Raw genomic sequence first — 12,228 nt, forward strand, 5'->3', positions numbered from 1 at the left:
CATCCTAAACAGAGAAAAACATTGATAGTTTAATTTAATCAATGAAGAAGTTTACTAAGGAAAATGTTTATTACAGCAAAAAAATAAATCTCGGGGGTTTTTGTTGTTACTGTTGTTTTCCCTTTTATTTTTTTCAATTGTAGCCCGCTGATTTGTTGTAAATTGTATCTATCTAATTTATATTATCCATTTTATTGTATATCTTCTGAGTGTAATGTGTAATCCAAATATCATTCCAAAACTCTGAAAGCAAAGAAAACCAATAACATTAATTATTTGTATATTAAATAAATAAATAAAAGGTATTTCCGGTGTCTTTCGAAAATTGTAAGATTGGCAGATTGGATATTTTTCAACACTGAATGTGATAACACAGATTTCACCAGCAGGGGCGCTGTTTTGTTTTCTCCTCCTAGGAAACCAAATAAGGAAATGACGTTAGCGCATGCAGCGATGGTCCCAAATAGAAAACTTAGGAGCTGGAGCTGACCGGGACCGCAGGGGCTGTGAGGGTCTGAGGTCGAGGAGGGTGAACGCTGAAACTAACGAGGTCAGTTCAGTTGAAGAAAAAACTTTCAATTGTTAAGTAATACCGGAAATTGAAAAAGGTTCCTGAATAACTGATGTGTTTGCAGAGAACTAGCATGGTTGCTAACATTAGTGACAACAACTTAGCTGTCACGTGTAGGGCCTAAAAGCGTCTTGAAGATGTTAAATAACTGTAAAGAAAGTGTCAATTGTAATGTGACTGAAACGATACGTTTGTAAATTCAGATAATTATTATTAAAAGAGTATAGTCTCACTGTTACAAGTTAAAGTTACTAAATATCTAAGTGATGAAAACAGTAATATTTAACTTCAATGGTTTCTAGCTTCCACATTCAATGGTAAAACTTGGGGACGTATTGTAAGCGCACAGGTAAACTGTAATGGTTAGTTAATTGCAGATTTATAACAGTCTTCATTAATAAAAGCCCTCTTTAAGCCTTGACACCACCCACTCTGCCTGTGCTCTGTCTGTCATTTTGGTCATAGCCTTAGGGGGAATGTGTGCCCTCTGCTCTGGTCACAAGACGAGTGCTGACAGCTGAATTATTGTAGCCTGAAGTCTGTTACCCAAATTTGGCTGCTGCTGCTGCTGTTGCTGTGTGTGTGTGTGTGTGTGTGTGTGTGTGTGTGTGTGTGTGTGTGTGTGTGTGTGTGTGTGTGTGTGTGTGTGTATCCATTTATTTAACTTTGTCTTTTGCGAAACACAGAAAATACAAATTAACATCAATTGTTTGATGTACATAAATCTCCAGTTCACATGTAAGTAATAGTCTTTTTTTTCTGCATTTTCCTCCTCTGAAGTGTTAGTCCTCTGTTAGTTAAAAGACTTAAATCTACTTGATATGCATTTTGGTGTGAGTTAACCTGATTATCTATGTACCAAACAGGATGGGGGACATAGCAGAAAATGAGAGCAGCTTCTACTCTAATGCAGAGGGCTACTGGAGAGAGGTTCCCCCCACAGTGGATGGCATGTTGGGAGGATATGGCAGCATCTCCAACATTGATATCAACGGATCTAAGGCTTTTCTGCAGAAGTTCCTTGGTGTAAGAAAACTATTACAGATTTGACATACCTTTTAGCTTAAAGATCAAAATTAGGGTCCTGAAGTGGTAGACTTCTGGCTCAACTTGGGCTTTTCGTTTGTTGAAGGAACCTGAAGCTGATGACCAGGGAGGTTTAACTTTTGGCTTGAGTAAAAAGATTCAAGCAAACCCTTGACTTGAAACTTTTAATTCTGGACTCAGGACTTCTTTGTTTAGACTTTAGACTTGACTTGAATCCTAGTCGGTCTTAATTTGGAAATTTAAGGTCTTGCTTATGACTTCACTTAAGATAGTTTTTGATTTCATAGTCTTTATGGACCTGAAAGAATTATCCATGAGACTTTAAAATTGAAATCCAAGGCTGGTTCTTGGAGATGGGACTGATTGGTCTTGACTCAGAGCTTGTTGCGATTAACCATTGCCTTGAAGGCTTCAACAAAGGAATTGATTTGGGTCAACACTGTGGACTTGGTGATTTAAACTTCGGATTACACCTGGAACCAAACTTTCAGCGCTCATTATGTGTTTATAATAAATATTAAAAAGAAACAGACTTCTCAAGATTCTTACTATGTTTGAAGAATTTCATCACTTTTAAAGCTTTTTGTTTTTTTCCGATGCTTTATTCTAACAGTAGCAGTTTCTTTTCAGGAAGGTGAGGGGAAGACCGGGACAACCTGTGCTCTGGACTGTGGCGCAGGCATCGGGAGGATCACCAAGCGTTTGCTGCTGCCTCTGTTCAAAACTGTAGACCTGGTTGACGTAACAAAGGAGTTCCTCGACAGTGCCAGGACGTACCTGGGAGAGGAGGGGAAGCGGGTGGGGAACTACCTCTGCAGTGGTCTGCAGGACTTTGTACCAGAGAGTGGGCGCTATGATGTCATTTGGATACAGTGGGTCATTGGTGAGTCTCAGTGCATCTTTGAATTGAAAATCAATGGGGAACAAAATGATAAATATTAAGGAGGTTTAAAAACAGAGTTTGACTTGGATTTGGTGGACTGAACTTTTGTCTTAGCCAAGGAGTTTACTTTAGCACACTTGTTACTGCCTAAAACCTGGTGACTGGAATGAGGCATTATTAATATTTAGTTTAGCCTTTGCATTGGTCTTTACATCAGATCTGATTTTGTTGACTTGGGACTTGTTTGTTAATTTTTGACATTTAAATTGCGGCTCATCTTGAAATTTTAAACTTTTGTATTCATGACTTGAGCGATGTCTTGGGACTTATTGATTATTTGTATTAATTTTGGACTTAATTCACCTTGATTTGGGATTTTCCTTTGAGTCAGCTGACCTGTCTTTGGTTTTGACATGGGACTAAACTTAGGACTGGTTGGTCTCTGTTGAGGACATCACTTAGATCCCAACTTTGGTCTAAACTTAGGGGTTAATGGTAAAACTTTTGACGTGACGGGACTGTTGAACTTTTCATGGGCTTAATGATGGCTCACCTAACTTGGGACTTGTTAACCATGACTTTTAGACACAACTTAGGATTTTTTGGTATTGACTTTAGACTTGTTAGTCTTGACTGATGACTTGTGGATCTGATTTTGGTCTTGACTAAGGACCTGATGTCATTGGTCTTCACCTTCATGACTTTAAAAAAATCGCTCTGACTTGATTCGTTACAGGTTTAGGTGCCTCCTCAGTCTTCACTGTTTAACCGTTCCCCTGTCGCCCCCTTAGGTCACCTGACAGATGATCACCTGGTGGAGTTTCTGCGTCGCTGTCAGAAAGCTATTCGACCAAACGGTCTCATCGTGATAAAGGACAATGTTTCTTACGAAGGCGTGGTCCCTGATGAGGTGGACAGCAGCGTCTGTAGAGATCTGGGCATCGTTCACAAGCTGGTGAGCAGAGCAGGTCTACGGATCATCCACGAGGAGCAACAAATGAACTTCCCTAAGGAGATTTACCAAGTTCACACTCTGGCTCTCAGGTAGAGGACTGACAGGACAGGGTTGTATGTTTACAAAGTGTGGAGAGGATGATGTTGGTCAGAAATGTATCAGTTTGGAAACGATCTACAGAATGACGTGTGAGTTAACTGCATCCATGATTGTGCTCTCTGACTGTGGCTGAATCTTCAAGTTCTCTGAATCTGAATGTCTGAGGCTTATCAGAGGAAATCTTGTATATTTGATCGGATCTCTATTTTGACATATTATTGGGTCTGAGGTAAGTGCTAAATAGACTGTATTTAGTCTCCTGACCTCTCAAGCGCCTTTACCTAACAAGCTGCATTTATCCATTCACTCTACGTTCACACACTGATGGCAGAGGCTGCTGTATAAAGTGTCCATTGGTCCCATCCCATTTACACACCACTGGAATCCACCAGGAGTAGTCTGGGGCTGGGTCTCTGCAGGGATTTCCTTTTGGACACTTAGATGATCAATTTGAGCAATTAATGGAGAAGGTTACAGCTGGTTAAGGTTTTGATTACAGGCTGAATCAATCCACTGAACAACTGTTTTGTTTTTTTTTAACTGCTATTGCTGACAACACTTTTTCAGCTTTCAGACATGAGTTACTGAAAGCTCTGGGTCACTGAGGAGTCTGATTTAAGCTCCTTGTCATCACCAGACTACGAACTGCAGCATCAATCGAACCAACTGTTTGCTGGCTGTCAACAGTTTACTGAGTATTAATTTATTAGTTATACATGTGTGAAGTGTGGTGTCAGGTTCTGTATGAGGGTGTGACTAGTTCACTCATCTGAAGGATACTAAAAGCATTTTAAAAGAAACAAGCTAAGACATTTAGCTTATTTACAGCTGTTTATGAATATTTTTTGGTGTTTGCAGCTTTTTGAAAACATGTTTTTGTACAGTGTAGTAACAAACATTGTATGGTTTTAATTTGGAGTCAAAATGTTTCCCGAAGTATGAAAGTACTGTGAATCTGCAGGTTCTGTGTCCTGAGACTCATGTGACGCTAGAATGCACCAAATTGTTCATAACAAGCATCTGACTTTTTAAAATGTTGGCTAAAACAAGCAAAACCTTAAAAAGCATTTTGATTCAAAAACTTCAGTTAAATTGATTAATTTTGTAACCTGAGATGCTTTGTGTGTACTCAAGTGTTTTAACCAGAAATAACGAGAAGCTGCTGTGACCTTATGTTCTCTCTGATGGTTATGAAAGTGGAGATGTCAGAGGTTTGGGGCTTGTGTAAACTACAGCAACAAGAAATGACCATTCACAGCGGTCTGAGGATGACTTTAGATTATTCTTTATAATGAATTTCATTTCACTGAACAAACAACACGTGTGTACTGCTTCATTTTGGTCCATTGCACTGCATTTCAGTTTCAGATAACATCATCAGAGCTCAATCACTTCACCACTATCAGGTTATTAAATAAACAGGATTATGTCTCATCATAAAGTAATTCTTTTTTCCCACTTGGCAGAAAAACAGGAAGGGCAATAAATAAAAGAAAATAAAATATTTTGTTTTTTTTAGGCACAAAAAAGTTTTAAACTTATTATCAAAGTCCCACATTACACATTCTATGAAAAGGGGCTTTTTAATGAAGCTTTAAGGGTCCAAATCTTAGTGATGAGAATTGGGGCCACTGAAAACCATGTGGAGGTAGGCCTGCAAAAAAAAAAAAAAAACAGCTGAGAAAAAAAATTAAAAAATCTTACAAAAATCAGAATTCTATGATGGGGAGTAAGTGCCACAAAAAAAAGTTAATTTATGAGATTAATGTCATAAATTTATGAGAATAAACTCAGTATATTAGTCTATAGCTTTAGGTTATCAGAAGATCCAAGAAATGTAAAAATGTGAGATCAAATGTGTAAAATGACTTTGATGATGCTACACCTCTTAACCACCTTAAATTTTGAGAACAAGGTCAAATCTTTTTTCTAAATTCATTCTCAGAATTCTGTTTTTCGCCAATTCATTCCCAATCCCAAGATAAAAAAATTGACTTTATTTTGTGGAATTCCTACGAGAGCGGATTAGGGCAACAAAGAAAATAAGGTAAAACTAAAAAAAAAAAAAGGTGAAAAAATAATATATGAGAGTCAGACCTCGAATCAAGAATATCAGAATTGCTTTTCTTGACAGGCCCAAACCCCCAGAGTCCTTCCCAAGTGCCCTGATCCTTTCATGTAAAGCCTGGAGTTGGAGATAAACACTACACTTGCAAAAATATCATTGTTTAAAACTGCTGACAAATACATTTTGAAAATACTTTTTAAAAAGTAAGGTTGATGGTGTTTGGCAGAGTCGAGGACACATGTATGAATATATTTTTGAAAGCATTCTTAATCATCAGCCACTCAGAGTTGGTAAATTAAAAATGAACTCTGTCCATGAACAGAAGCTTGATAAAAACAGGAGACAGAGAGGATGGTACACTTTCCTGCTCCTGGCTGAGATTTCCATCTCAGTGCAGAGGGTGGTTGAATCCCTTTTGAGTGCATCACACAGTAAAAAGCAGCAGCAGCTTCACATGGCTCTGGACCAGGATCAGGACCAGGTCTCGCTCTGGAGTCGTCCGGTTCTCTCCATGACATCCAGCATCTGTTTGGCGTCCTCAGAGGACACTCCCCCCTCCCGCTGAAACACCTCCTTCAAGGCATCACACACGCTGCTGGGCATCTCTTTGGCATTACTGCAGAGAAATAAAAAGCTGAAACCTGACACTGGATCTTTGTTTATAACATTTCTCTCCTTAAACACATTAGAGGGGAAACTAAGAGTAGACTTTCACAAGCCCTAAAAAAAGTCCTGATTGAAAAGTGATGTTGGCCTGCTGAGATCATGTGATATAAAACTTCTGTTCTAAGTTTCTGTGGATAATCAGGAAATATGAGAACAAAGAGAGACCAGAGAACTGAGTTATGAGCAGAGCACTGTTGTGACACATCTATCTCTGCTGGTTTAAAAGGCTAGCAAAGAACAACCTGACACAGATCAGCAGCAAAATCAAAGAGGTGGTGTTAGACTGCAGGAAGCACAGAGCAGATCCTTCCCCATATATCCTACCCTAAAGTTTTAGAGTCTGTCCTGAAGAAGCTAAAGGAGAATCTGCTGGTGACCTTCTACCGCTCCACATGGGGAGCGTGCTGGCACACAGCATGACAGTGTGGTTAGCGAGCTGCAGACCGGGAGGCCCCACAGAGGCTGATAAGGACAGCAGAGAAAGTCATCAGCTGTCACCGGCCTCTGTGAAGGATCCTGCCAACTCAAGGTGTGTCATCAAGACCAAAAAACAGAAGGACACAAATCCACAGACATAAAGTGTAAGCTCTCCTGCCCTGAGAGACACTGTAGGGGCTTAAAAAGCAGAAAAAATAGACTCAAAAAACTTTATTTTCCAGAGTGAAACTGATTGTAATTATTTGCAGCCTCTTCTGTGGTTTCTGTATTGACCTAAATACAAGATGACCCCCACAATAAGAAGACCCTCCTCTCTTGAAGACCAATTTTCAAAAAAAAACTCTGACAACCTAAATTTACTTTGCGTAAAGAGACTATTTCTCATTGAAATTCAGAGAAAATCGTTGAAATGATAATTAATTACTCTGGTAGTGAGCTTGTCTTTGTTACATTTCTCATTAAACTCAGCCTTGAACTTACCCTGCGATGTAAAAACAGGCGTTCTTATTTGCGATAAGCTCCCAAAGAAGCTCAGCGTTCTCCCTCACACGGTGCTGCACATACACCTTCGCCTCCTGTAATCAAGACACATCCACTTCACCACAGATTTTACTCCCTGAAAAAAAGTAAAAACAGCACTACACAGCCACAGCTGGGGTCTAGGTGTATCCATAAGCAGAGGATGCCCATGTACTACACCATATGTGATTTTTAAACTTCAGTTGCTCACATCTTTTGTAGTCTAGGGATGAGTAGTTGAGTTTGTGTGTCTGACCTGATCTCTGGAGAAGGCGGTGAAAAGGCTCAGGTGTCCTGCCTTCACCATCTCCTCCCACTCAGACCTGAAGTAGAAATCTTTGGACTCAGAGCGACAGCCGAAGAACAGGACGTTACCTGAACACAAGGAGGACGAGAAAGTGTGAGTTTCATTTTATCATGAAGAAAATAAGAGGAACAAACTCAGAGACATTAAGTCCTCACTGTGTTTCCCCTCAGCGTTTCTCTCCTGTAGAGCCGACCTGAATGGAGCCACACCTGTCCCTGGTCCCACCATGATCACAGGTGTGTGTGGGTCTTTGGGGAACTTCAAACTGCCCTTCTTCACCCACAGAGGAACAAAAACATCCCCTGAAAGAAACATTTGAAACAACAGAGTATGAATTTTCTGTGTTATATGGAAACTCTCCGTTTGAAGGAAATGAATGTTGAAAACACTGAATCCCTCCACCTGTTCCTGACTTAAAAAATCCCACACCTGTGTTGCCATGTCTGTGTATGACAGTTGTATGCTACACACAAAGAAAAGGGGTGTGATGTAAGTGTAGGTGTAGTGTGAGACCTTGTTCAGCATCCAGAGAGGCTAACCAGGTGGAGCAGAGACCTTTTCTGGGTTTGTAGAGTTTGGTTTTGTAACGAACGACAGCGACCAGGATCTGGAGCCTGTTTGGATGAGCCTGAGGGAATAAGAGTCCAATTTTACTTTAAATTCTATTGAAACTGGATATAAAAGGAACCTTCTTTAAAGTACAAGTACTCTCCTAAGATCCTGATTTTTTTTTACCCCTTTTTGGGTGAAAAACAAAGAGGTTCAAGAAGTTTTTAAAAAGCTGTAGCCACAAATCAGGCTTTAGCTGCTGTCCAGAATTTAATCATAGACTTTTTCATTAAGAAGAAATGTACACTATTTCAATAAGGCTCAGAAGTTCTGTCTCCAAACTTTAATGACAAAAACATTAACAGTTAGGGTCCCCTTGAAAATATCATCACAACCTTTCTGTAGTTTAAATAAAAGCTCTACCTGAAGAGAAGAGGCGATGGAGAATGAACGAGGCTGAATCTCAGGGAACAGATCCAACAGATAGTCTGCTTTAAGTTCAGCTGTAGTGTGAGGGAAATCTGCTAACACCTGCCGCAGAAAGAAGAGTGTGACACAACCATTAGACAATCAACAACAGTTCTACAGACTTCATATCTTGTAATATTTTCAATCTGTTAGAGTTCAATATTGTTGACTTGAGGAGTTATGAAAGAGACACAAAATCCAACCCCAGAAGGACTCTAAGTTTAAAGAAAAACTTAAAACCAAAGTTTAAATCAGTCACAGCAAGGAACAGGCTGATGGTATTCCTCACCTCCAGCGCGGTGCGTCGGGGTCGGTTGCAGTAGCTGTGCAGCTCATCCTGTCCAGCCGCCGAGCTGAACTCCTGCAGCTTCTCCCTCTCCAACTCATTTGAGGAGAACGTGGACAGAAGTTCAAAGAAAGAGCGGCGAGGCACAGCAGCGATGTCCAGGTAGCTCTCCACCAGGTGGCGCACAGAGCATGGCTGAGGGAGCCTGGCTGGAACTGAAAACACAGACAAAACAATCTTTTCACCATCAAGAGTCAGAGATTCATTTCATCAATAAGATTCATTTACCTGTCAGTGGTTATCTAGAAATCCCAAAAATTGTGGTTACTATATGACAATCTGAGATTGATTAAATATTTAAAAGCAAAATATTTCTATATTTGAAGCTTATCACAGGAATAACTTTTTTGGAACTTATTTTTTTTTTACTTCAATTCAACAATCTATACACTAATTTTATTTTTGTTTAAAGCTGTCCCCATATGTTTACAAATTTTATAAGCACAGTAAAATAAATAAATAAATAAAATAAATAAATTACAAAATTACAAAAGAAAAGACAACAGCAAGACAACCATAACTTAACTCTATCCTTGGGTAGAAAAGAAAAAAAAGAGACACACAAACCTGCTGTGTTTCCTGTGGCTCTAAGAGTGAACTCAGCTTCTGGATCTAGTCTCAGCAGCTGGCAGAACTGCTCAACGTCCTCTGGTAAGTTCTGAGGATGCATCATCACTATGTCACCAGCTGCAAACCTGCAAAATCACAGTTTATGACCAGTCTGAAGGAGTTTAATACTCGATACTAACTCTGGTATTTGTAAAGTAAACAACCAACTGTAAACCTGTTTAATAATCTCTTCACGGTCATGTATCTATTTGCTTTTCTCACTTGTGTGCATTGCTGCATATGTTGGTATTTGTTGTTCTTTCTCCATTCATTTCCAGAACAAACACATGTGTTGTTACAAGTGACATCTTCACCACAGTGTGTGTTAGACTCTGAGCCAAAAGGTGGCGCTGCAGTCCAATTTAAACAGATCCTCCTCACAGCATCTTTAAATTTTATCTCCTTCCTGTTACTCACTCAATGTTGGATCCGGTGATGTCAAACTCAATGAGCCTTGTTTCCTGAAAGTGAGACGTGTCTGTTACTCTGTTGTTGGACACCAGTCTACAGGGGAAGGGACGAGGCTGAAGGGGGACCGGGTGACTCTGCAGTCGGTCCTCTGTCTTCTCGTTCCCTTTGTCCAAGAAGTGGAAAGTGAACAACGGAGGAAGCCTGAGAGGAGAAACAAGAAAAAATGAATCTAGGAGGGTACGACTGAAAACAAACAGGAGTTTCATACCTCACTGTGGAACGAGTGACTCACGGTTCATCTTCCCTCAAAGGAATCACATCAGACAGGGACGGGTATAGAGCAAAAACTTTCGCCCAGAATAATTTGAGCCATTGGTCGATCACAGCGTCCGACCTGATCAAAAAACACCAAGTTGTTAACAGATCGTTTTCTAGAAGCTGAAAACTGTCCAGAATAATTTTAACAGTTCAGATTGTTTATCCTCACTCCTCTCACCCGAGGTCATGCTGGTCATCTGCCAGTCCAGCAGGCAGCAACATGCTCGCCCCTAGCTGCACGAGGCGTTTGTGAAGCTTCTTGGCAACAAAATTAAACCTGAAGATGAAAAAAGTTAGCACATTTATAAAGAACAGGATGATGGGTGTGTGCTTTGGAAATTGTGGACTTTCAAACAGGACTGACTTTGGATAGGAGGAGTCCCCAAGACCCAGCACCGCACAGTCCAGCTGGCTCAGAGAATCAGCAGGTAAAGACTTCCTGAAGAGAAACCTCCAGAAGTTCTGAAGAGAGATGGAGAAAGACAAACACACACAGCAGTGAGGTCTTTCCCTATAAAAATGATGTATGAGGGAGTCTCTGTTCTATGATCTAACCTAAGAACATCTTCAGGTGGAGAAAAAACAGACATCAGTCGTTGTGACCAAAAAAAACAAAACACAGTGGATGAGCTGACAATAAAGAATAATTTTTGCACCACTCTCAGCATTACCTTCATGTTGTCAGGAGGGTCTCCCTGTCCGGTTGTGGAGCACACAAAGACAACCAGAGACTCTGAGATCAGGTTGGCCTGTTGGGAATAAAAAAATGCATGAGGGGTAAACCCACCACAGATTAATTCACACACCATACAAATCTTTCCTCTGGGCTTTTCACCAGATCACCACACTCACCACGTTGTAGCTGTCCAGAGGAAGAACTTGAACCATCATCTTCCTCCTCTGAGCCTGACGGGTGATCCTCTGAGCCGTGTCCTGAGCTGTCCCGGTCTGACTCCCGTACAGGACCAGCAGAGTCGGCCTTGACATGATGACTATAAGGTTAAATAGAGAGGAGAGGTCAAAATGAACCACAACACCAAAGAGACCGGTTTTCCAACACAAAAAAACAATGGGAGTGAGGGCAGAATATGGTACAGAAAGGGAAACCTCTTTCTACAAACAGATTTTTAAAATGAGGTGGAAATCAACAAACAACAACCCCCTTCATCTTTTATAATTCAGCTGCTTACTTATTTAAGTACTAATCTTAAAAATGACACTTCTAAATCAAGCTATTACACTGCCTGCTGACTGCCTGCAAACTGTATAATCCTATATAATAGCTATAACAGCACTATATCGTATCCTCACAGATTTGTTCCATGTATCTGATCAGGTGTATAGATCTTCACATTCTTTGTGTAATTTTCACGTGTTGTAATAGGCAGCTACTTTTTATTTTATTTTTTTTTCTAATAGCACTTATTAAAAATGACCATGGTAACTTGACATATTAACCACTAGTCAGCAGTAAACACACCACACTACTGACTTTCACTGTCCTTTTTGTCCCTCTTCTCATTTCAGGACTGACTGAGCTGTTAGCAAGCTAGCATGCTAGATATGATTGTTCACTGTGGATTCTTCGTTTTCGTGGTTTACAATCGTAAATCGCGCATACAGCAAAATACACATTAAATATGACAACTTACCGCTGTTGTCGTCGTCAGTAAGAGCCCGAAACGATCATAAAAAAGATAAATATTACTACTTACTAAACTACAGTGCTTCTCTTGTGACACATGAACGCTACACTTTACGGCAGCTGTGCCCGTTCCTCGCTGTGATTGGCTCCTCCGTTGGTGCTGCGTTCAAGTTACCAAACAAAAATCAGAAATGTAAGATTCTTAATTTCTTAGTTATTTGGAAATCACTTTAAAGATAAAGTCTATCTGGGCACTGTAACGACCAAAAATAGCACTACAAGATTGTTTAACTCCGAAGAAAGTATCTGGATTTATGGACTTTCTCCGA

The 12,228-nt window shown here is 40.1% G+C and overlaps 2 protein-coding genes across 2 annotated transcripts; one reads left to right on the forward strand and one right to left on the reverse strand.

Annotated features, from left to right (window-relative positions):
• Window positions 1–421: 421 nt before the first annotated feature.
• On the forward strand, window positions 422–4,695 carry ntmt1 (N-terminal Xaa-Pro-Lys N-methyltransferase 1). The gene is made up of 4 exons (XM_074690750.1): window positions 422–550; window positions 1,438–1,597; window positions 2,249–2,501; window positions 3,293–4,695. The coding sequence occupies exons 2-4, from the start codon at window positions 1,439–1,441 to the stop codon at window positions 3,547–3,549; spliced, it is 669 nt and encodes a 222-aa protein (XP_074546851.1). The 5' UTR covers window positions 422–550; window position 1,438; the 3' UTR covers window positions 3,550–4,695.
• Window positions 4,696–6,094: 1,399 nt separating this feature from the next.
• Window positions 6,095–12,014, reverse strand: ndor1 (NADPH dependent diflavin oxidoreductase 1). Its single transcript, XM_074690749.1, has 15 exons — window positions 11,907–12,014; window positions 11,107–11,246; window positions 10,926–11,003; window positions 10,619–10,716; window positions 10,433–10,531; window positions 10,229–10,330; window positions 9,943–10,137; window positions 9,484–9,611; window positions 8,860–9,071; window positions 8,526–8,633; window positions 8,067–8,181; window positions 7,709–7,855; window positions 7,503–7,621; window positions 7,208–7,302; window positions 6,095–6,239 (listed from the first exon to the last, which is right to left on the reverse strand). The coding sequence occupies exons 2-15, from the start codon at window positions 11,239–11,241 to the stop codon at window positions 6,095–6,097; spliced, it is 1,776 nt and encodes a 591-aa protein (XP_074546850.1). The 5' UTR covers window positions 11,242–11,246; window positions 11,907–12,014.
• Between the last annotated feature and the right edge of the window lie 214 nt (window positions 12,015–12,228).

This window comes from Halichoeres trimaculatus, unplaced genomic scaffold (genome assembly GCF_033239565.1).
Source record: "Halichoeres trimaculatus isolate MK-OKI-2021-1 unplaced genomic scaffold, fHalTri1.1 fHalTri1_scaffold_16, whole genome shotgun sequence".
Taxonomy (NCBI): Eukaryota; Metazoa; Chordata; class Actinopteri; order Labriformes; family Labridae; genus Halichoeres; species Halichoeres trimaculatus.

What these genes read in the sequence shown, in the direction of transcription:
- ntmt1 (XM_074690750.1), top strand. Translation starts at nt 1,439, where the DNA reads ATGGGGGACATAGCAGAAAATGAGAGCAGCTTCTACTCTAATGCAGAG. An exon ending in TTCTGCAGAAGTTCCTTGGT is followed by an intron (nt 1,598 to 2,248) that starts GTAAGAAAACTA and finishes GTTTCTTTTCAG; the next exon opens with GAAGGTGAGGGGAAGACCGG. An exon ending in TTGGATACAGTGGGTCATTG is followed by an intron (nt 2,502 to 3,292) that starts GTGAGTCTCAGT and finishes TCGCCCCCTTAG; the next exon opens with GTCACCTGACAGATGATCAC.
- ndor1 (XM_074690749.1), bottom strand. Translation starts at nt 11,241, where the DNA reads ATGTCAAGGCCGACTCTGCTGGTCCTGTACGGGAGTCAGACCGGGACA. An exon ending in ATCACCGGATCCAACATTGA is followed by an intron (nt 9,612 to 9,942) that starts GTGAGTAACAGG and finishes GTGATTTTGCAG; the next exon opens with GTTTGCAGCTGGTGACATAG. An exon ending in CCATCGCCTCTTCTCTTCAG is followed by an intron (nt 8,182 to 8,525) that starts GTAGAGCTTTTA and finishes TTATTCCCTCAG; the next exon opens with GCTCATCCAAACAGGCTCCA.